The sequence below is a fragment of the Myotis myotis genome, unplaced genomic scaffold (assembly GCF_014108235.1).
Source record: "Myotis myotis isolate mMyoMyo1 unplaced genomic scaffold, mMyoMyo1.p scaffold_m19_p_29, whole genome shotgun sequence".
In the NCBI taxonomy this organism is placed as follows: Eukaryota; Metazoa; Chordata; class Mammalia; order Chiroptera; family Vespertilionidae; genus Myotis; species Myotis myotis.
In genome coordinates, this window is record NW_023416334.1 from 2,643,073 (window position 1) to 2,666,360 (window position 23,288).

The window sequence follows — 23,288 nt, forward strand, 5'->3', positions numbered from 1 at the left end:
TGATTCTCACAGTGGCCCCATGAGGTGGTTACAGTTTGGTCTTCACAGGTGAGCAGACTGCGGCCTGGAAGGTGGTATAACAGCCAGGGTCACCTGATGGGTGGGGGAGTGGTGCAGCTGGGATTGGAACTTGGGTCTTTTAAAATCCAGAGTAAGTTTAGAAATGAGAAAAAACAGTGACTCAATCCCATGCCCTAACACAGCTTAAAATTTCTATATTTCTTTCTACCTGACCAGCTAGATATTAGAACATAAGTTTTTCTGTGCTACTGGTTTCACAATTATTTTTAAGAGTGTGTAATGGTCTAGTAAGTGATTGTTCTGTAAGTTACTTAACTATTCCCTCTTCTTGAAAATTGGGTTGCTTTTCTTTTTTTGTTTGCTTGGTTTTGCTATTATGAATAATACTTCAGTAACTATCTTATTCATATAATTTTTTCATGTGTTTGGATTATATGTGTAGAATAGATTCTCAGATATGGGGTTATTGGGTACAGGGGGCATGAATATTTGAATGGTCCTTGGTATATGCTGCTAAATTGCCTTCTATCAACACTCTGTGTGAGAGTACCAGCTTAATTTTACCCATTCCACCAATGACAGTATCATTAAAAAATAAAACAGGCAAAACAGAAGCCCTTTTTTAAATTTTGCATTTCTTTTAATATAGTTACACTGAACATTTTTTCACACATTTATTTACAAGTTGTGCATTCTCCTTTGCTCATTTGTCTGTAATGATCTTAATGCCTTTTTATTTCTTGCTAATTTATACTTTGTACACTCACAGGAGTGAGGTAGGCCCGGGCGCATGGTAGCCAGGAGGCAGGGCCCCCCTGAGACAGCCCGGAGGCACCTGGGGCTGCAGTGATGGGCCTCAAGGAGGAGCCTAAGGAATGGCCCCTGGGAGGCAGAGGAGCTGGGGAAGGACTGATGCCGTAGATACAGGAGGTGAAGGATGAGATCTGGGCTGTGAATAGAAGTCTTTGCTGAGCCTGGGGTTTGAGAACCTCTCTGGCTCCCACTGTTTACCAGGACCTGACTGGTCTCATGGATGAGTCTGAGCATCAGAGAGGAAGGGCCTCCAGGGTCCTGGCGTCACCTGTGCTACAGGCAGGGGCTCTAGCGCTGAGAAGTGCTCCAGCAGTTTTTGTGAATGGGCATGAGCTCTGGAAATGTGGGCATCTCCTTGGCCATCACCAGGGAGGGCTGGGCCCACCTGACAGGCTCAGGGCAGGGAGGGTTGGTCTGCAAGGGCCTTCCTTGTGCTCTGCCCGGCCTGGTGTCAGGAGGCGGCCGTGCCTTCATCCCTGCAGCCACAGGGCCTTTGCCTCCCTCACACCAGCTTTCCCGCCTCCTGCCACAGTATCTCTTCCCCTTGCCTGCCATTCTCTCCACTGCTCAGTGCTGTCTTCCTTTCCACCTGGCTGCGGCCTGCAATCCTGGGAACCGTCTCTCCTTCACGGAACCTGCTCAGGCTTTCCTCCGTGACTTGATCACACTTCCCTTAGGGCAGCTCTAATGGCGCCATGTGACCCTCCTCAGGCATTTTTCCCCTTGGAATCTCGTATTTTCAGGACTGTGTTCTGCATCAACCCCAGGCGAGCAGGGGTCTTGTTTACTCATCCCTGTATGAGAGAACATACACAGCAGGGGCTCCGCGGTGAACACACGCATGAAGTCTCCTCAGCCGTTTCCTTGTATGAACAGCGAATCCCTGCCATTCCTTTGGGGCTGACTGTCCTATTCCCAGGGCAGCGAGGGGCAGGGAGTGAAGGGGCAGGAGAGGCTGGAGCTGTGGGACGTGCAAGCAGGTGTACATGTGAACCACGACAGGGGCCTGTATTGATTGGATAGGGGCCACTGGAAGATTTGAGCAGGAATGACAGGGTCTGGGCTGTTTTGAAAGGAGCACTGCACGTCGGGTGAGCCAGAGGTGGCAACAGATCCTGGTGGACGAGCAGTGTCACCTGGACGTAGAGCCGAAGACACGTGGCCCTTCTGGTGGGCAGGGCCCGTTCTGTTGCTCTGGTCAATGGTCTCACTTTTCGCAGACGAGCCACAGTGCATGGTGCTGAGTTCCTCACATTAAAGTACACACATAACTTTAAAATTAACAAAGTCATGCTGCTCCGTGGCTGTGTGCACCAGGGTAGCCGTGCTGTGCCCACGACCGCCAGTCCTTCCCCGAGGGACCTGCCCAAGGACGCCTGGTCCTGCAGCCTCTGCTTCCTCGGTCACAGAAAATACTGAGTTGCTACCAGTCACACGAGGATGAGGTATTTGAGTAACTCCCACCTGGCTTTCGGGCCCACCGCCTGCTGCCAGCCCTTATTCCAGTGCTGCTTGTACTGCTTGCCTCGGCGCTCACCCACGCGGCCACACCAACCACTCCGCGCAGCCCCTGTAGTCAACTGCCTGCAGCCTGCTGCCCTCTGGGATGCCCCTTCTGCCAGTGCCTGCCTGTCACTCCTCCCTCCTTCTGAGCTGTATGGGTTTGCTGGGGCTGCCATAACAGAGAACCACAGACCGAGTGGCTTAGATGATGGAAACTTATTTTTTCAGTCTGGAGGCTGAAAGTCCAAGACCCCGGGGTTGGCGGGGCTGGTTCCTTCTGCGGCCCCTCGCCTTGGTGTGTCTTCTCCCTGTGTCCCCATGTGGTCTCTTCTCTGTCTGTGTCTGTGACCCAGTCTCCTGTTCCCATGACACCAGTCATTGGATTAGGTCCACACCGATGCCCTCATTTTATCTTCCCTCCTTAAGGGCCCTGTCTTCAAATACAGCCACATTCTGAGGAGCTGGGGTTCGGGCTTCAACATATGGACTGGGAGGGCACAGTTCAGCCCCTAATGAGATGCCAGCTCCAATACCCCATTATCCTCAACCATCGCCCATTCACATGCAGCAGAGCCCTTCAGTGGACCAACTCTGTCCTTTGATATTTATCCATTCATTTGTCTGAAATACCCAGAGACACTCACTGAGCACCTTCTGTGTGTCAGGAATCCACTCGATGCCCAACCTGCAGAGGCAAAAAATATGGTGCCCAACCCGGATGCTCAGGTGAGAGACAGACAGACCAGTTATAGCAACTGCAACACAGCATCACAGGCCAGCTCCCAGAGGAGGGCACCAATCCACAATCGGATTGGAGTGAGCAGAAAGCTCCTGGGACAGGATGGCGGCCAGTAGCCAGTGAGTCAGTGCCATGAGAGTGGAAAGACCAGGGCCGCCACAGGGGTGGCGTGTGGAGGCCTGGGGTGCAGGGGCCATGGTGCTGTTAGGGAGAGGTGTGGGGGCGGGGCTACCACAGGTGAGAGAGAATGGCAGGCGGGGCTGCTGGTGGGTGTGAGGCCATGAGGAGCCTGGCGCCTGGGGTTTGGTCTGCAGTTGTGGAGCAGGGGCGGGCACGCGTGGGCATGCGTTGTAGAAAGCTCACAAGCAGGGTGGCGGCCGGCGGCTGTGGGCCTGACCAGGTGCTGGGGTCCCACCCCAGCAGGTCCAGGGGTCCCCAAAGGTGTGGACAGAGTCGGCGACGAAGGAATGACACGGAGGCAGCGTTCAGTTGATCAGCATAGTTGGGTTCTCCAGCCAGGTTCTGTTGATCAGCATAGAGAGGTTCTCCTGCCAGGTTCTATCCAGGATCTCCAGCCAAGTTCTGTCCAGGTTCTCTTACTAGGTTCTCCAGCCAGGTTCTGTCCAGGTTCTCCAGCCAGGTTCAGTCACCAGGTTCTAGTCAGGTTCTCCTGCTATGTTCTATCCAGGTTCTGTAGCCAGGCTCTGTCTCTAGGATCTTCAGCCAGGTTCTCTCGCTAGGTTCTGTTGCCAGTTTCTGTCCAGGATCTTTTGCCATGTTCTATCTCTAGGTTCTGTCTCCAGTTTCTATCCAGGATCTTTTGCCATGTTCTCTCCAGCGAAGTTCTTCTGTCTCTAGGTTCTGTGTAGGTTCTGTGTCTAGGTTCTGTGTCTAGGTTCTGTCTAGGTTCTGTGTGTCTTGGTTCTGTCTTCTAAGTTCTGTCTCTTGCTGTCTTGTTACATCTGTATTTATACCAGTTGATTCGATCCTATCAATCTCTATTACAAAGGTTAGGGCGTTTCTTATCTCCATTCCAGGGAGTAAAGATTATGTAGCTTAAGCATGATTGTTCGTAGTTAAAGTGATTAATTACCCGCCTGGCACTTAGTTGAGGGGTTTTATTCCCTCCCTAACTTCAGGGGAAAATCCCTACCTGGGGAAACAGCCTTTCTCAGAGAGGAGACCTTGGTTAAAACACATAGTGCCAAGAAGGTGAGCAAACATATTAAGAACAGTATGCCATATATGCCAGGTCCCTTGAAACAGCAAGGATGGGCCGGCTCCCGGCAACCAGGTAGGGAAGCCAGTGGCGATTCTGATCCCACTGTGATGCGAAGCCCTGGGAATACAGAGCAGAGGAAGGTGCGGGAGCGGTTTTGGAATCAGAGTGACAGAACTTGGTGACTGGCTAGACCAGGGGTGGGCAAACTTTTTGACTCGAGGGCCACAATGGGTTCTTAAACTGGACCGGAGGGCCGGAACAAAAGCATGGATGGAGTGTTTGTGTGAACTAATATAAATTCAAAGTAAACATCATTACATAAAAGGGTACGGTCTTTTTTTTTTTAGTTTTATTCATTTCAAACGGGCCGGATCCGGCCCGCGGGCCGTAGTTTGCCCACGGCTGGGCTAGACGTAGAGGGTGAGGGACAGGGCAGGCTCATCAGCTCCCCAGCGTCTGAGTCTCAGCGAATGCCCCATTTTGAATGTGTGATTCCGTGGCTTTTGCTAAATGTATGCACCATGTAGTCACCACTACAGTCATGGTGTTGAACATTTGCATCACCCCAAAGTTCCCTGTGGGCCCCTTTCCCATCCACCACCACCCTGGCCCCTGGTCCCATGCAAGCACTGATCACCTTCTGTCACTCTGTTATTTTTGCCTCTCCTAGAATTTCATATCATATCAATGGAGCCATACGCTATGTAGTAGTTTTTCAGGTGTGGATATATTATAATTTGATGATCTATTTACACGTGTCTGTGTGTGTGTGCGTGAGCACGTACTGCCCACCTGCGGATGAATCTTCCGCCTCTGATCATTTAGGAAAGTAAGTCCCAAGTTTGGCTGTTCAGAGCCACCCTGGGAGCTTATTAAAAATTTGGAAGCAGGACTCACCCTTCAGGGACTGATCAGGATTCTGGGGAGTGAGCCCAGGCTGTGTATTTTTAACCAGCCCTGCAGGTAATTTTGCTCAGCCGGCTTGGGGAACCACTTCTCAGTGACGACACAGAGCAGCAGCGGTTTGCTTGTCCTGTTTGCTTATCACTAGGAGACCATCTATTCCAAACTCCTGGCTGATATGATTCTTTCTGAGGCTGACCACACACCTTTACCTGCCACCAACCACCCTGGCCATGTACGTCACTCACTCCTTCACCAACAGACAATTCCCGAGCACTTGCCACATGCCGGGCACCGATGCAGACGCTGTGCAGAAATGCAGAGCGAGTCCGATGTGTTGCTTACAGTTAATCGGAGGGACATGCTATGGACGCACACAGTCATACCAGGAAAGGCAATAAATGTCAGAGACACAGATAAGATGCTCGGAATTTAGAGACACACCAGTTGCCAGCTTTTGGTGGGAGGTAGTCGTCAGGGAAGGAGTAACATTTGATCTGGGACCCGAAGGGTGGGTGAGATCTGTGCACACGGGGAGTGAGTGTGGGAAAGGCAGAGCAGGCAGAGGGGACCTGGGAAGGCAAGTGACAGGCAGGAGGGGGAAGTCCTTTTGCTGCTGGGGCCATGGATGCCCAGCTTGACCGGCGCACCGAGAGGACAAAGGGGAAGAGGAGACGGGGTGGAAAGGTGGGCCGAGGGGGGGGAAACTGCAGCCGCCTCCACAGGCAGGGTTTACTGACAGTTCCAACCCTCCAGTCACCTGGTCTCTCCGGGGACCAGTCCCATCCAGAGGCTCTCTGGGGGCCCTACCCTAAGTCACCTCATTAGCATAAACTCAGGTGTGCTCCAGGGGGCTCCTCATGAACCACCAGAGACCCTCCTGCCGCTCAGGCCATCCGAGGGTTTTGTGAGTTCCGTATAAATTCAGGAATCAGGTCCTCTCTCAGTCTTGTGTTTTGCAGCTGCTTCCCGTCTAGTCTGTGGCTTGTCTTTTCATTTTCTTGACAATGTCTTTTGAAAAGCAGTAGTTTTCAATTTTGATGAAGTCCAGTTTATCCGTTTTAAAAAAATGTATATTGTGGACCGTGCTTTCGGTGTTGTAGCTAAGAAACTTAAGGTTGCAAAGTCCTGTCTTCTTTTAGCAGTTGTCTAGTTTTATTTAGATTTCACGTTTCGGTTACGACCCATGTTTAAGTGACATTTATTATGGACGGACACTGGGCCCAGCGCGGTGAGGCTGCAGAGGAAGGAGACACATGCTTTGCTCAGGCTCAGCTGGGCTGGGGAGCTGGGGTGGAGAAAAGGCAGGAGCATGTTCGGTGGGTGTGAGGGGCTGTGGAGACCTGTCACGTGGAGAAGCCGGACTGCTCCTGGACAAGGGGCCTGCAGCTGAGATTCACGGGAAAGTAGGAGTTAGGGCGAAAGTAAGAATCGAGTGGGAAGCCCTTTGTTCTGGGCGTGGAGTGGCCCTGGGGAGACCAGGAAACTAGAGGCAGAGCAGCTGCCAGGCGCTTGCTGAGCTGTGGGTTGGCGTGCAAGGTGCCAGCAGGAGCAGGCAAAGCCTGCGCTGCGCTTTACCCTGAGCCAGAGAAGGTGCGTGGCTCTGCAACACGGCCATGCTGTTCTCTGAGAACGGGGCCTGCGCTGGAAGGCCGTCAGGCGGGTCTGCATCAGGGGGGGCCATCCCAGGGCAGCCCCGGTGCTGTCCGTTCTGCTCTCCGCCCACCCCCGCCTCCCCGCCCCTCCCTGTGGAGGCAGGGCAGAGCTGGTGCTGTGCTGCTGGCCCTGTGGGTTTGCTCCAGGACCAGCAACCAACGTGCAATGCCAAGGTCATCCCAGGAGCAGCCTGAGCATTATTCCCCAGATTGTGGCGTGCGTGTGTGTGCGTGTATGTGTGTGTGTGTGTGTGTGTGTGTGGCCGTTGTACATATTTAAAGCACAGCACTAGAAGGGGTTATGCTGGGAAAGACAGCACACATTCCAGGCACTGCATGAATTAGCCCTGCGAAGCGCAGCAGCTGCTTTCATTAGCTAGTTGGCAGTAGATAGCTAAAGCCTGTGGGTTAGAAAAGGACATTTCAAGAATGCAAAAATAAAGGAATCAGCTGTATTGAGCGATTTAACTTCATCGGGGTCAGTAAGGAAGCCCAGAGCACTGGCCGACTCTGACCTGGCCCACTGCACACAGGCAGGCCCTGCCCTAACTCAGAGCTTGTGCACCGCGGCCCTGGGGCACCGGGGGATGACACAGGTGTGAGTTTAGGTCTCTGAAGCATCTGTGCCTGTAGAAGCTTCCGGAAAGTTCTGTCTTCCCTCACTTCTTTCTGTTGATCCCAGGAGCCAACACAGACTGCTAGCAGGCTCCACGCTATGTGGCTCTGTCTGCTGCTCCCCCCACCCCCCAGGCACTTTCCAGGGTGGCTGTGGTCTGCACCCCAGCCCGCCCCGCCCACACCTGCAGCGCCTCTGCACTGATCCAGGTGCAGAGGGAGCCTGGTCCCGCACACTGCTGCTTCCCTGCCGCCCTGGGCCCCGCCAGGGTCTCTGAGAGGGACAGGCCTGAGAGCCAGGTCTCCGAAGGCCCCAAGGACACACCGGGTGCCGTGGGAGACTTAGAATTTCGTGAGGAAAGAACTCTTTCAGCTGCTTCCCTCGTCCCTGCAATGAGAGCTCTCCCAGGAGGCTTCACTTCCACAGACGGACAGACAGACTGCAGGGCCCTCCCAGCTGCTCCCCAAGCGCCTGGGCCGCAGCCCTCGGTGTGCTGGGCTCCAGCTGAGGCCCTGCTGCTCCGAGCTGCGAGCTCGCGTGACCAGCCGCCCTTTCAGATGACCTGGGTGCCCCGTGAGTCTGTCCGAACCCGTGGCCTCAGAAGGTCGCGCACCAGGGAGGAGGCCGCCAGCTTTGGGCAAGAACAAGGAAAGAGCCGCAGCCCAGTCTTGATTTTCCCATAAAGAAGTTCTGTATTTTGTCAAGCTCGGCATTTACTCTAATTACTAAATGGGCTGTCCCCGCCCCCCCGCCCCCCCGGACCCCCCCCCCCCCACGCCACGCACACACACCCTGTCAGAAACCAGCCAAGCAGCCTGGGCATCGTCAGGTGCCCCTCTCCCCCCTCGCCCAGCACCCTGAGGGCCCTGTCTCTGACGTGAGATGCAGACGAGTGGTGAGAACGGGTAGGGTGGGCACATGTCTTCGAGTGGTGAGAACGGGAAGGGTGGGCACATGTCTTCCGGGGGAGAGAGGTGAAGCTTGTGATTACTTTACTGGAGGGGAACGAGCCATCTGAGGAGGCCCCGTCCCATGGTCCACCCGTAGCAGGGGCTGGAGAGCTCGATTGCTGGGGCTGGGGGGCTGTGCGGGGTGGAGAGGTCCACCAGCACTCTGGCCTCTGAACTGGAGTGGGGATGTGGGTGGGATTCTCCCCCCCAATTCGGGAGTTGCGAGGCCACTTGCTCCACCAGGGGCCTTGTGAGATGACCCCCCTGGCGGTATCGTGGCCCCGGCATCATAGCGCACGTATCAGTGCAGCTTGTGCTGCCTCTGTCCTGCTTATTTTTCCTTCGGCCAGAAGCCACTGTGGCTGAAGTATTGGGGACGGTGGGTGGGGTAAGGGACCTGCACCCGCACCTGGGGACAGGAGCTCTTGTCGCAGGCGTCCCTCTTTTGCACCCATGCTCAGCAGTGCCGGGGAGCGGTCTGTCCCCTCCCTCCTGGTTTCAGCAGTGCCAGGGCACGGTGGCCTTGGGCGGGCCTGGGGTTTGCTGGGTGGGTGGGGCGGCATGCCCTGACTTTCTTGCATTGTTCCTAAAGGAAATGGGTCAGAGTGAGTCAGAATGGCCGGCCGCCTGAGCCACTGACACCACAGGGCTTTGCCCTGGTCCCACCGACGCAGGGCTCCAGGCAGGAACAAAGAAGCAGAAAAGGTTGGATGAAAGATGAGGTATTGAGATTAGGTATTTTAAGTTACTGGGCCCTTAAACCTATGGTTACCATTGGCTACCACTTCTCAAAGCATCTAACATAAGTTTAATTATTAGTATGTTTCAATTCAGATGTCTGAAATCTTAAACTATAGAAATATAAAGTATTATTTACCACTTCTGTAAAACTAGGATTTATATCAAATATTTTAAAAGCCGTCCTTCAGGAATAAGTTCCAGAAACAGATGATTTTAGGTATTTGGTGTTGAAGAATTTTAGGAAATTCTCAAGCATTTTATAAGTAAATGAGATTAATTCTTTAATGCTGCTGTTCACATATCAACCTGCATATTGTCGAAGGTAATAATGCCGGAAGGCTCTGTACTACATCAGTGGGTTCTCCGCCCAAAGCAGTTGGGGACTTTTTTGCAATGTTGAGTGACATTTGCAGCCTCACGGGAAGGGCTGTCGTTGCTTTATCGCAGCATCTGCACTCGCCCACGACCCAGCACCTACTTAGGACCCATTTGCAGGGCCCATGCTGGGAGTGACACGATCTGATTTGTGTTTTAAAATAGTAGTAATTGTTAAAAATTTTAAAACTGTGGTAAAAAAATCCAACATGAAATTTACTGTATTCACCATTTTTATGGCTGTGTTATGAAAAGACGCCCCTGGCTGCTGTGTGGGCGTTAACTCCAGTGAGCAAGGCAGGCAGGGGCAGAGGCCGACTCAGGGTGAGCTGGGGGGGCGGGGGGGGGGGAGTGTGGAGGGGGGGGAGCCTGGAGTGGCTCTGTCAGGAGCAGGTGGGACGTGGACATGTCACCAGAGAGCCACTGAATGTTCTGGAGGTTTAGAGGCGAGGGTATCAGAAAGCCCTGTGAGAAAGCCTTGACTGGCCTGAGCCTCAAAAGAGGGCACAGAACCCTATTGGGGAAGACCCAGGGCAGGGCTGGGGGTCCCCGATGAGGCCGAGTGAGCAGGGCAGGTGGTGGCGAGCGTGGCGTGGCCTGGCCGAGGTCCCCTGGGCAGTCCTGCCTCTGGGACAAGGAGGAGCGGTGGGCCCGGGCGAGGGTGCTGCCTGCAGCGGGCGGGTGATGCTGCTTCACCGTCGCGGGGCAGACTGGGACACAGAGAAAATCATGTCTGGAAACCGCTGAACGTTGTGCCTGGCCTGTAGCTTAAAATAAGTTAAAATGAGGGGTTTTGCGCAGGGAGTGACCAATCCCAGCTGAACTTGGACGTCTGTCAGGAACTGGGGAAGGCATGAGTTCCAGGAGGCACTTCCCCAGGCGAAGGCCACAGAGCGCCCGGGTCTTTGCTGGAGAAGGCGGCTGGGCTCCCGCAGGACCCCTGCTGAGTCTGGGCTCCCAGGCTGGCAGCACTGAGCTGAGAGGCAGGAGCCTCAGGGGTGGCCCCGCGATGCTCTGAGGTCTGAGCTGGGAGAGCTGGGAGGCTGTGCTGAGAATGCAGGGGGAAGTCAGGGCGAAGGGGTCATTGAGGGTCTGTGCTGGGCACACGGCCAAATGCCCGGGGGCTGCCCTAGGAGGCTCACAGGCCAGCTTCCCAGTCGGCATGTCAGCAGACAAGTCTAGCGCCCTTCCCCTAGCCTGGGGGACGTTTCTAGATGGGGATACTCTTTTTTTTCCTTTCATTTTGGCTCTTTATTTTTATTTGTATCCTTGTACTTTAGTGCTACTATTCTTTCTCTCTTTTTAAAAACGGTATCTTTATTGTTGAGAGTAGGGCAGATGTCCCCTAACTCCTGCTCCCCTGGGAGGGTGTGGAGGGTGAGCCAGGCCATTGGCAGGCAGGGCGGCTGCTAAGCTTCCTCCCTCCTCTTTCTCCGCGGGCGCAGGGGCTGCCTGTGAGCGTCTCTCAGCAGAAGCCACAGCTTCTCTCGGGGTCCAGCTCTCTCTGGTTTCACCTGCTTCCTCCCCTGACGGCCTACGGGTGAGAGCGGAGATAGCACCTTCCATATCTGGTCCGCCCAGCCCTGCGCACACCCTTGTAACGCTTCCTTTCCGAGCTGTCTCACGGCTGATGCCCCAGACAGAGGCCGGGCGTGCTCGGGGCCCAGAACCGGACGGAACATGTGGCTGGAGATGCCGCTGCCTAAATAGATAGAAAAGTCTCCAGTTTCCTCCTGCACTAAAGTGTTTGTTTGGTTTTTCTCATCACATTTTTAAAAATTATGGCAAAATGCACATAGTATAAACTTTGCCATCTTACGCATTTTAAGTGTTCGCTTCAGTGTCATTAGGTTCCTTCACATTGTGCAGCTGTCACCACCATCCGTCTCCACAGGACTCTCTTCACCTGACAGAACTGAAAGTCCGTGCCCATGGAACAGCGACTCCCAGGTGTCCTCCCGCAGCCCCTGGCCGCCAGCATCCTCTTTTCGGTCTGCATGGCCTTGACCACGTTGGCACCTCACAGAAGTGGTCAGACAGTCCTTGTCCTTCGGGGACGGGGTCGTCTTCACTCGGCATGTGTTCTCGAGGCCCAGCCATGCGGTGACGGGTCAGACGTCCTTGCTTTCTGGGCTGAGGAATGTGCCGCTGACGACACAGCGCGTTTTGTTTATTCGTCACCCATCAACGTGCCCTGGTGGCTTCCCCTCCGTGGCTGTCGTGAATGACGAGCCTGGGTGGGAGGTGCCTCTTCGAGACCTGCTTTCAGTGGGATTGCTGGGTGATATGGGAATGCGATTTTTGATATTTTAAAGGACTTTTTCATACTGATGATTACATCCTTTGGTGCACACAGCCTTTAATTTTGATGTGGTCCAGTTTATCTATTTTTTGTTGTTGCCGTGTTTTTGGCGTCATAGCTAAGAATTCGTTGCCATATCCAACGTCACGCAGCTTTCCCCTGTGTTTTCTTCTAAGACTGACACAGTTTTAGCTCCTACACCTAGGTCTTCGGTCCATTTTGAGTTAATTTTTGTCTGTGGTGTAAGGTAAGGTCCAACTTTATTCTTTTGCATGTGAATATCCAGTTTGCTTAGCACCATTTGTTGAAAAGACTGCGTGGTCTTGGCTCTCCACTAAAGCTTCATTCTTAGTTACTCTTCAGTTGATCTTTTAAAACTGTTTCTGTGGAAAAAGTTCTTCAAGTGTGTCCTTTCCACCTTCTTTTCTGCCGCCTTGGCCCATTCACTGCCAGCCCCCTGCTGTGAAGCCACAGTGCAGGCGAGGCCTGAGTGCTGGGAGTGGCCGTCCCTCGGGAGGCCCGTGGAGGGAGGCCCGTGGGGGGAGGCCCGTGGGGGGAGGCCCGTGGGGGGAGGCCCGTGGAGGGAGGCCCGTGGGGGAGGTCCGTGGGGGGAGGCCCGTGGGGGGAGGCCCGTGGAGGGAGGTCCGTGGGGGGAGGCCCGTGGGGGGAGGTCCGTGGAGGGAGGTCCGTGGGGGGAGGCCCGTGGGGGGAGGTCCGTGGGGGAGGTCCGTGGGGGGAGGCCCGTGGGGGAGGTCCGTGGGGGGAGGCCTGTGGGGGGAGGCCTGTGGGGGGAGGTCCGTGGGGGGAGGTCCGTGGGGGAGGCCCGTGGGGGGAGGCCCGTGGGGGGAGGCCCGTGGGGGGAGGCCCGTGGGGGGAGGTCCGTGGGGGAGGCCCGTGGGGGGAGGGCCGTGGGGGGAGGCCTATGGGGGGAGGCCTGTGGGGGGAGGTCCGTGGGGGAGGTCTGTGGATGGAGGCCCGTGGGGGATGCCCGTGGGGGGAGGTCCGTGGGGGAGGTCCGTGGGGGGAGGCCTTTGGGGGGGGGGGAGGCCTGCTTGCACTGAGCTGTGGAGGCAGCATGGCCCAGGCAGTGCTTCTCAGCATTTGGTCCCAGTACAGCCCCAGGTTAGCGCCCCTCCCCAGGGCCTGCACCTCATGCTGGGTGCCCGCCTCCCGTTTCCTGCTGCAGGTGGCACCCGCGTTGTCATGGATCTCTCTTTGTGCCGTGGCCTGGTTTCGGCAAGTTATCCCAGTTTTAAACTTTGCTTACGGGTTTGAGATGGTGTGGCGAGTGACGACAAATGTTCTTTTCCACTTAGGTTTTGTTTTATTACTTCTTGGTTCTTATTTTCTTTGAACGACTCGTGCTGAGGGATACATGAATCGGGGTTTGCCATTTTCCCTCTGCTGCTGTGTGGAAACCTGTCCTTGCCTACTTACCAGGAAGGAGTGCAGGCTAATGGGATGACCTTCATCTCAAGACCACAGGAAATCATAGCTTTGGAATGTTTCCTGTGGCCCCAGCTGAAGGCTGGCTTCCCTGGCTGCTGTCACGCGGATTTTCACTGTGGGGTGGAAGGGACCAGACCAGTGCAGCTAAGAGCCAGGAGCCCAGGACTCCCACTGGGACCGAGCCCTCCCCTCGGCTGCTGGCATCTGGGCCGGTTGCTCCTTCCTGGTGGGCTGCCCTTTGGGTCGCAGGATGTCTGGCAGCCCCTCTGGCTCCACCCAGTAGCGACCCTGGAGTTGTGGCAACCAAGACACCTCCACACATCGCCAGACGCCCCGGGCAGAATCACGCACCTTCCCACCAGGTTAGAACCACGCCCGCAGAGGCCCCAGCACACTGGGCTAAAAGGCGCGCGTGCTCCTCCCTTCCCCTGCTTCCGGCCCAGTCCCCTGGGGTTGAGCTGTGTGAACATTCCTATGTTGTTCCTTCTCCGCCTTGAATGCTTTAGCTCTTCACTTCCTGGCGCTTATTGTGTGCACAGTCGAGACCTCAGGGCCCCCCCCACTCCCTGGGACGCATTATTCTGTGATGCTCCCCAGGGTTTCCCAATGGCCTTTCTGGTTTCTTGCCTTAAAATGGTAGTAAATCCGAGGCCCCAAAAGCAACCATCGAAACGGGCTCTGACCCTCCAGTGCCAGCACCTCCTGTATTGCAGGCTGATCCCTCCCCTCCGGCCCCCTCTCCTTCCTTTCCTGCTCTGTGCCATACGTTTAAGAGTTACAGTTTAAATGTAAGTCTTACACTCTGCTGGAGAGGAAAGAAAATATTTGAAAAATTGAAAGAAAACACCCATGGAAAGACCCCGTCCGTGCTCTGTGGAATGGTTTCCTAGATTTCATTCTAATTCCTTCATCGCGGTGACCATTTCAGGTGGCTTAGGGGGATTTTCAGAAACCAGAGAATTAATCTTTGAAACCTTTTTTTTTTTTATTGTCGTGGACTTGCTCAGAGCCCATCTCCTTGCTTTCTGTTACTCATTCACACCCATTAGAACAGCACAGTTCACCGGCATCCCCACTGTGTGTATCTTCCAGCAGCTCTGATGTTCAGGCTGGGCCGACTCTAATGCCTGTGAGGCGTCTGTTCTCAGCGTTTATTGTCCTCTCTCACATTTCCCAGCGAAACTAGGCTGCTCTGTGTGCGAGAAGAATACTTTCCGTCAGCCTGGTGCATCTGTCTGGCTTCTGCCACTGACATGGATTTAATCGCTCCATCACCGGCTGTTGTTGCTTCATGGAGTGGAGCGCCCTCCACCGGACATGGTGAGCGGTGTCTGTTGGGAGGCAGCTGCCGGCGGCCTTGGTCCCCTGTGCTCTTTCGCTGTTGTGCTGGGTGAGGCGGATGAGACTACAAGCTGCAGACTGGCCCGAGGTCACACAGAGGCATGGAGCTGGATGTGGACCAGGAGCACTGGGTCCTGAGCCGTCGTGCTTTCCCACGGGAGCCGGCTCTTCTGGGAGGCTGCATCCATCCCTGGGGTTTAAGGACAGTTGAAACTCGGTGTCAGCCTGGCTTTATCGTCAACGCTGTGCTTTGAGCTTAACCTCCCTGAGCCTAATGAAATTTCCCCTTCTGTAAGTTGGGGTGACAGTGACCTCACAGGATTCTCACAGGAGAGGGAGGCCTCCACTTTTGGAGAATACGAGGAGGGCGCTGGTCCGGCCTGGGGCGGGGCGGTGATGTTTAGTTATGTCCTAAGACCCAGAGAGTAGGAGCAGGCGCAGAGCTAGCACTCAGCCTGCGGGAGGACTCTCAGCGCTCTCGCCCACTCTCGCCGGCCCTGGAGAGCTGCTTGATCCTGCTAATCCACTCCCACGCCGCCTCCATCCAGCACTGTGCCTGCCTCTGGGGTTCTCTTTCTGGTTCAAGTGAGTGGGGAATCAGTTCTTTACTGTGGAGTTTGAATTCTGAAAGAAGGTGGAATGTGAAGGGAAGAATCTGGCTGGTGGATGGGTACAACACAGAAGGCTCAGTCTGGGGAAAATGATGGGAAAACAGAGGGACAGGACTAAGAAAAGATAGCATGGTAAACAGGACGGGGTCCAGATGGGAAAGTGCTCTGGGTACATTCATTTGGGAATAATTTGATTGGTTTGGGAGGTTCTAGGAGAATAAAAAAAGTGTCATGATACCAATGAAGTACCCCTAGAATTTTGCTTCAGAGCACACATCTCATCAGTCTCTGAAAAAGGGCTGAGTGCTTGGACAGTTCTCAGGAGCGTGTCCAGGAGGCTGCCCGACTTGTTGCCAGAGTAAGAGAGGCATTTAGGCGTGAACTGAGATGGCTTTTTTTTTTTTTTAATCCTCACCCAAGGAGTGAGATTTTTTCCATTGATTTTTTTTTTTTTTTTTTTTTTTTTTTTTTTTTTAGAGAGAGTGAAACAGAGGGGGAGGGCGAGAGAGAGAAACATGGATGCAAAAGGACACATCGATTGGTTGCCTCCTGCGCGTGCCCCAACCCGGGGCGGGAATGAACCTGAGACCCTGGTACGTGCCCTTGACCAGGAATTGGACCTGTGACCCTCGGGTGTGCAGGCCAACACTCTAGCCCTCAAGCAGCACCAGCCAGTGGCTTTTCCTTTTTAACCAAGGTCTTAGGATCCTGGAAAATTGGGGCAAAGATGGCAAGAAAAGTTTCCATCCTCTCCTGCTGCTTTCCACCTTCATATTCTTATCTTTCTTTTGGGGAATAAGTGAGAGGCATTTCAGTTCTGGGGTAAGCTGGGCAGATTTTGGAAAATGTAGAGGCATTACAGACAGAATCACCTTATGCTTTCATAAAGTAAGCCCTGTCATACTTACTTCTAAGTAGTTGTAATCTACATAAAAGGGCGCCTGATTAAACAGATATTTTATGAAGTCATCTCCTTGAATCAGACTGGCATGCCAATAGTTGGTTCTGTGGTAACTGGTAAGCTTCCTCAGTAATTCTCTTCAAGAATCACTCAGGATATGTTAGTTTATTTTATATTGGGAGTCCTAATAAACTTACTTAGCTTAGCACTTTTTTCACTGTTGCTGTGGAAAACAGCATTAAAAATTGTGGGTCAAGAACGCGAAAATACTCCTTACCCCAGGAAGGTGTGCGAGCACCAAGCGGGTGGCAGGCAGACTAGGGGTACCCTGGGACATTTGCTGAGTGGCTCCGGGCCTAGCACTGGCACCGAGTTTGAACTGTGTCAGTGTGTGAAGTAGAAAAACAACTCAGTCACAGACAACAGTATGGTGATTATCAGAGGGAAATGGGGGTGGGGGAAGGTAAAAGAGAGTAAAGTGGGGATAAATGGCGATGGAAGGAGACTGGGGGTGGTGAACACACAATACAATATACAAATGGTGTATTACAGAATTGTACACCTGAGACCTACATAATTTTATCAACCAATGCCACCCCAATAAATCTAATTTTAAAAAGAATGCTGCTATTAAAAAATTGTGACTGCAGAATGAAAAGGTAGAGAGTTGAAGAATGGCAAGAGAGGTTGGATAGACCACCCATGTTACTGGTCAAACCTCGTCCTTTTGGGGAGGGAGATAACGGAGTCTGACGCAGCTGTGACGTGCTCCCGGTGCTCACGGCAGCATGCTGGTGGTCAGTGACAGCCGGAGAGAAACCAGATTGCCCAGCTGCTGGCCCAGGACTCACTTTGCTCTTTCTCGATGGCCTGTTCAGGGCTTGTTTATCTGTTCAGCTGGAGGCAGCAAGCGAAGCCCTACGAAACAGCTCGTGAATACCTAAAGGGGTTCGCCATCAAGTGTAAATGAGAACAGTACAGGGAAGACCTCGGAAGGAACTGTCAGAGAGGAAAATACTCATTGTGCTATTTGAGCCAAAATTTGAAAAATGAGAGGAACGATGGTATCCCAAGTGTGTGGACCAGCAAAGGTACACACCCCTGTGGGAGAATGAGAACATTGTCGGAGAGCAGGAATGGGGTAAGGAAGCAGAGTCTGCTGGGCTCAGGGAACCTGTGTTGGGGGGTAACTCAACTGCTGCTTGGTGAGGAAGGAACTGGGAGATATGGAAAGAGCAGGAAAAGGGAAGGTTAGCAGAGTCTTATTAGACACTAGAGGCCCAGTGCATGACATTCGTGCCCTGGTGGGGGGCACTGTTCTATGGCGGCAGTGGACATCCCCCAAGGGATCCTTAGCGCTGCCGTGGAGGCAGGAGAAGCTCCCACCACCACCACTGTGCTTGCCAGCCGTGAGCCCGTCTTCTGGCTGAGCAGCGCTCCCCCTGTGGGAGCACACTGACCACCAGGGGGCAGCTCCTGTGTTGAGTGTCTGCCCCCTGGTGGTCAGTGCATGTCATAGTGATTGGTTGTTTTGCCATTTGGTCGATTTGCATATTAGCCTTTTATTATATAGGACTAGAGGCCCGGTGCACAAAAATTTGTGCACTTGTGGGGGGGGGGGGGGTCCCTCAGCCCGGCCTGTGCCCTCTCGCAGTCTGGGACCCCTTGGGGGATGACCACCTGCTGGCTTAGGCCTGCTCCTCGGGGGATTGGGCCTAGCTGGCAATCAGACATCCCTCTGGCAGCCCGGCAGCCCTCGGGGGATGTCCACTTGCCAGCGGGGAGCAGGCCTAAGCTGCAGTCGGACATCCTTAGTCCTGCTGAGGAGGCGGGAGAGGCTCCCACCACCACCGCTGTACTGGCAGCCATCAGCCTGGCTTGTGGCTTAGCAGAGCTCCTCCATGTGGGAGCTCACTGACCACCAGAGGACAGCTCCTGCATTGAGCGTCTACCTCCTGGTGGTCAGTGTGTGTCATAGTGACCAGTCATTCCCAGTCTTTCTGCTGTTAGGGTCAGTTTGCATATTACCCTTTTACTATATAGGATAGAGGCCTGGTGCACGGGTGGGGGCTGGCTGGTTTGCCCTGAAGGGTGTCCCGGATCAGGGTGGGAGTCCCGCTTGGGTGCCTGGCCAGCCTGGGTGAGGGGCTGATGGCTGTTTGCAGCTGGTCACACCCCCTTCAGGGTGGGGGTCCCCACTGGGGTGCCTGGCCAGTCTGGATGAGGGGCTGATGGCTATTTTCAGGCTGCCTGCACCCCCTTTAGGGTGGGGGTCCCCACTGGGGTGCCTGGCCAGTCTGGATGAGGGGCTGAGGGCTGTTTTCAGGCTGGCCAAGCCGGCGACAGAAGCTCCCAGCCTCTCCTTTTTTTCTTTTTCTTTTTTATTCTGGGATTTATTTACCTTCTATAATTGCAACTTTGTTGCTGCTCCAGCTCCGAGGCCAGGGCCTCTGAAAGCAGGTATCTGGGGTTTGTTTAGTTTCTATAATTGAAACTGTTGCTTTCAGAGCTTAGAGCCGGGCCGCGGCAGGCAGGGAACCTTGGCTTCCTCCATCAGTAGAGCAAGCAAGCCTCCTGCTCGCTTCAGCTGCGTGGCTGCCGGCCGCCATCTTGGTTGGGTTAATTTGCATATCCTGCTGATTAGCCAATGGGAAGCATAGCGGAGGTATGGTCAATTACCATGTTTATCTATTATTAGATTAGATAGTTGATAGAGAATGAAGGGTCCACTGGATTCTAGTTAGTAAATATAAGCTTCATAAGAGCAAAGATTTTCTTTGTCTGTTGTACTCTCTATTGTATCCTCTGTGCATAGAACAGTGTAGACATGAGGTAAACACTCAGTAAAATTTGTTGAATGAACAGACAAGTGAATGAACTACTAAAATATGGGTCCCAACAGGATTGAAGTTCTTGACTGAAGGGATAATGTAATAGAAACAGTGTCCAATGAAGAATATTTTTGCAGATGTGGAATGAATGGTCTCAATATGTAAAGGATCAGAGATAAACCCTCCAATATGAAATGACATGATGGAGACTCAAATAAGAATTGTAATCACAGGAAGAGAAAAGACAAGGGTAGAAGGAAAATAAATGGAGGGGAGAGAATATAATATGGACTTAGATCTGGAAGCACAAAGATACCTTTTATTTTTTTTTAATTATTATTATTTTTTAAATCTTTATTGTTCAGATTATTACAGTTGTTCCTCTTTTTTCCCCCCATAGCTCCCCTCCACCCGGTTCCCACCCCATCCTCTGCCCTTACCACCCCCCACTGTCCTCATACATAGGTGTATGATTTTTGTCCAGTCTCTTCCCGCATCCCCCCCCACACCCTTTTCCCCCCTAGAATTGTCAGTCCACTCCCTTTCTATGCCCCTGATTCTATTATATTCACCAGTTTATTCTGTTCATCAGATTATTTATTCACTTGATTTTTAGATTCACTTGTTGATAGATATGTATTTGTTGTTCATAATTTGTATCTTTACCTTTTTCTTCCTCTTCCTCTTCTTAAAGGATACCTTTCAGCATTTCATATAATACTGGTTTGGTGGTGATGAACTCCTTTAGCTTTTCCTTATCTGTGAAGCTCTTTATCTGACCTTCAATTCTGAATGATAGGTTTGCTGGGTAAAGTAATCTTGGTTGCAGGTTCTTGGCATTCATCACTTTGAATATTTCTTGCCACTCCCTTCTGGCCTACATAGTTTCTGTTGAGAAATCAGCTGACAGTCGTATGGGTATTCCCTTGTAGGTAACTGAGTTTCTTTCTCTTGCTGCTTTTAAGATTCTCTCTTTGTCTTTTGCTCTTGGCATTTTAATTATCATGTGTCTTGGTGTGGTCCTCTTTGGATTCCTTTTGTTTGGGGTTCTCTGCGCTTCCTGGACTTGTAAGTCTATTTCTTTCACCAGGTAGGGGAAGTTTTCTGTCATTATTTCTTCAAATAGGTTTTCAATATCTTGCTCTCTCTCTTCTTCTGGCACCCCTATAATTTGGATGTTGGTATGCTTGAAGCTGTCCTAGAGGCTCCTTACACTATCTTCATATTTTTGGACTCTTTTTTCATTTTGCTTTTCCGGTTGGATGTTTTTTGCTTCTCTGTATTTCAAATCTTTGACTTGATTCTTGCGATCCTCTAGTCTGCTGTTGGAACTCTGCATAATATCCTTTATTTCAGTCAGTGTATGCTTAATTTCTAGTTGGTCCTTTTTCATTTCCTCGAGAGTCTCACTAGATTTACTGAGGGTCTCACTAAATTTATCGGCGGTTTCTAGAAAATTCTTGAGTAACCTTATAACCATGGTTTTGAACTCTATATCCAGTAGTTTGCTTTCCTCCATTTCTGTCATTTGTGACCTGTTTCTTTGTCTCCGCATTTTGGCTGCTTCCCTGTGTTGATAGAGTGGCTTTCTGTGCTAGGTGTCCTATAGGGCCCAGTGGCTCAACCTCCCTAATTACCTGAGGTGGATACTCTTGGTGCACCCCTTTGTGGGCTGTGTGCACAGTCTTGTTGTAGTTAAGCCTTGATTGTAGTTGGTATCACTGGGAGGAATTGACCTCCAGGCCAGTTGGCTGTGAGAATCAGCTGTGTCTACAGTGGGAGAACTTCTGTGCTGGAGACACCCTTATGGGGCAAGACTTGCTTCAGTGGGGCTTTGGTGCTCACTGAGTCTGCTCCCTGAGTGTGTCCCTTATGGATCTGAGGAGTTGTAATATGGATGGTCCCACTCTGACCAATGGGTACACTGGCACTTGGATCTCTAAGGAGGTGCTAATTTAGCCTCTGCCTGAGGCTACCCAGCAGGAGCTACAGAGAGATCTACAGATTCCTGTGAAGCAGTGCAAGCTGCTGTGGGGCCTTGGGCCTTCTTTTGGATGTTCTGGGTCTCTCTGACCCAGCTGCAATTTGTTAGGTAATTTTAGATTGCAAAGGGCCAGGGCATTCATATGCAAAAGCCTCTTCATACAACTTGGGTGGGGCAGGGTCTCAGGGAATCAACAGGGCAGAGCAAACAGCTATGGCTGATTCTCAGTCCTGCCCTAAGAGGCCCCAGGTCTCAGTGTCCCACAGTAATTGCTGCAAGCACCTCTGAGAGAAAGCCGCCCTCAAGTTCTGCCTGATGCCAGACAGTCCAGTTTCTCCCTGTATGAGTCTGGGTCCCCAGAGACTTGCCCGTCGGGAGCTTGTGTCTCCCTCCCGATTTAAAAAGACACCTGCGTCCTCGGTTGCCAGCCCTTTCCGCGTGCGCCTCCGTACCTCTGCACTTTACTTCCGCACCTCCTCTGAGTCTCAGTGTGCTTTTCTCTTTCCTTCTAGTTGTAGAATTTCCACTCAGCCAGCCTTCCTGTGGTTCTGGATGATGTCCGTTTTGTCTTTTAGTTGTATTTTTGAAGTGGTTGTGCGAGGCAGCAATTTCAGGTGTTTACCTATGCCACCATCTTGGTTTCCTCAGTAAAGACTTTTTTAAAAGTCAATTACTGTGTTTCCAGGAAGCCAGTGCTACTGCAAGATCAAAGATACCTTTTATGAGACAATGGAACTCAAAGAAAAACTTCAAAATCATTTGGATTCAAACTCAATTACTTTTTCATTAAAAAAAGAACTTATATATTTATATGCATAGCACATGGACATGAACAGTAGGGTGGTGAGAACCTAGGGGTGGTGGAAATGGGCTGGGTAGAGTAGGGTAAAGGGGGAAATGGGAGACATCTGTAATACTGTCAACAATAAAAGAAAAGAAAAATAATAATAAAAAGAAAAAAGACAAAAACATTGTCTAACATTATGCAACATATGCTTATACTCTTTTCACTTCTATTTCAAAAATAGTTTCTAAAATTAGCAATATTTTAGTTTAAAATATGGACACCTGTGAAATCAAGCACTAATGTTTTTACATCTTGAATATAAAACTAGCTCTAGAATCTACATATATAAAAGTCTAAGCAACCGAACGACCGGTCGACTGGTCGCTATGACGTGCACTGACCACCAGGAGGCAGACACTCAATGCAGGAGCTGCCCCCTAGTGGTCAGTGCGCTCCCACAGCGGGAGCGCCGTTCAGTTGACCAATGTGTGCCAGATGCAGGGCTCATGACTGGCGAGCACCACTGAGGTAGCGTGAGCCTCTCCCAATCAGGACTGACTGGGTGCAAGCCTGCAGCAGGTGCAGCGGGGCTGGGATGAGCAGGAGTGGCAGGCAGCATTTGATTGCCAGTTTCAGCCTGACATCCCCCGAGGGGTCCCAATTGCAAGAGGGCATAGGCCAGGCTGAGGGACCCCAACCGGTGCATGAATCCATGCACCGGGCCTCTAGTGTCTTCTAAAACAACAAACCAACTGTAAATCTCTAGGGTACTATGTTACAGCTTGTTATAACTAGCCCAGGGAATCCTTGGAACTGTTTTTTTTTGGAACTACTTTTTAATTGTGATGACTTTTTACTAGAAAATAATGCCAATGGAGAAGTTGGCTAGATTAGCAGTGCAAGCTTCTGAGTGTCATGAATGGTTCTGTATCTTACTCTTCTATCTGTTCTATTTCATAACCATCCCAAAGTACTACCTCTACTGTGCTCCTCTCAAATGAACCCTGCCGTTCTGTATGGATTGACTATTTCAACCAAGTGACAGGAAATATACTGAATTGCTTTGATGTGAAAAAAAACCAAACACAACCCTGGGTGGCCCTGGCTTAGAGACTCTGTCAGTGGAGATGGTCCCCACTGGCCAGGATAAGTAGATAAGAGCAGGAGGAGGACATAGCCTGAGCCAGGCTGGGAGGCCACTGCTGTTTTCCTCTTAGATGCTAACAGAGGGTCCTGGATGCGGTGATGGGGAAGAGGCCCGGGGCTGCTTAACACCACCCATCATCCCTCAGGGGCAGTGACTTAGACCCCCCAGGTCCTGTGAGTGTGGTCACTGGAATTATCTGTCACCTATTGGTGCACTTTATTTTACTTTATTTTATTTTACTAGAGGCCTGGTGCATGGATTTGTGCACCAGTGGGGTCCCTCAGCCATTGATTTTTAGAGAGAGTGAAAGGGAGGGAGGGAGGGAAGAAGGGAGGGAGAGAGGGTGAGAGAGAAAGAAACATCAGTGTGAGAGAGACACATAGGTTGGTTGCCTCCC

At 52.1% G+C, this 23,288-nt stretch overlaps 1 protein-coding gene across 15 annotated transcripts in view; it reads left to right on the forward strand.

The window, feature by feature from the left end:
- Positions 1-23,288, forward strand: part of SPECC1 (sperm antigen with calponin homology and coiled-coil domains 1) — a 249,111-nt gene that overhangs the window by 37,095 nt on the left and 188,728 nt on the right. For 5 of the 15 annotated variants that reach the window (XM_036296309.1, XM_036296315.1, XM_036296314.1 and 2 more), the window contains exon 1: positions 14,475-14,609. The exons of 2 other annotated variants lie outside the window; for them this stretch is intronic. In XM_036296309.1, the coding sequence (XP_036152202.1) occupies positions 14,543-14,609 (67 nt within the window). In that variant the 5' untranslated portion in view covers positions 14,475-14,542. Of the gene's footprint in view, positions 1-14,473; positions 14,610-23,288 lie in introns of those variants that run through there. 8 more of the 15 variants (XM_036296319.1, XM_036296320.1, XM_036296321.1 and 5 more) reach the window with 4 other exon arrangements.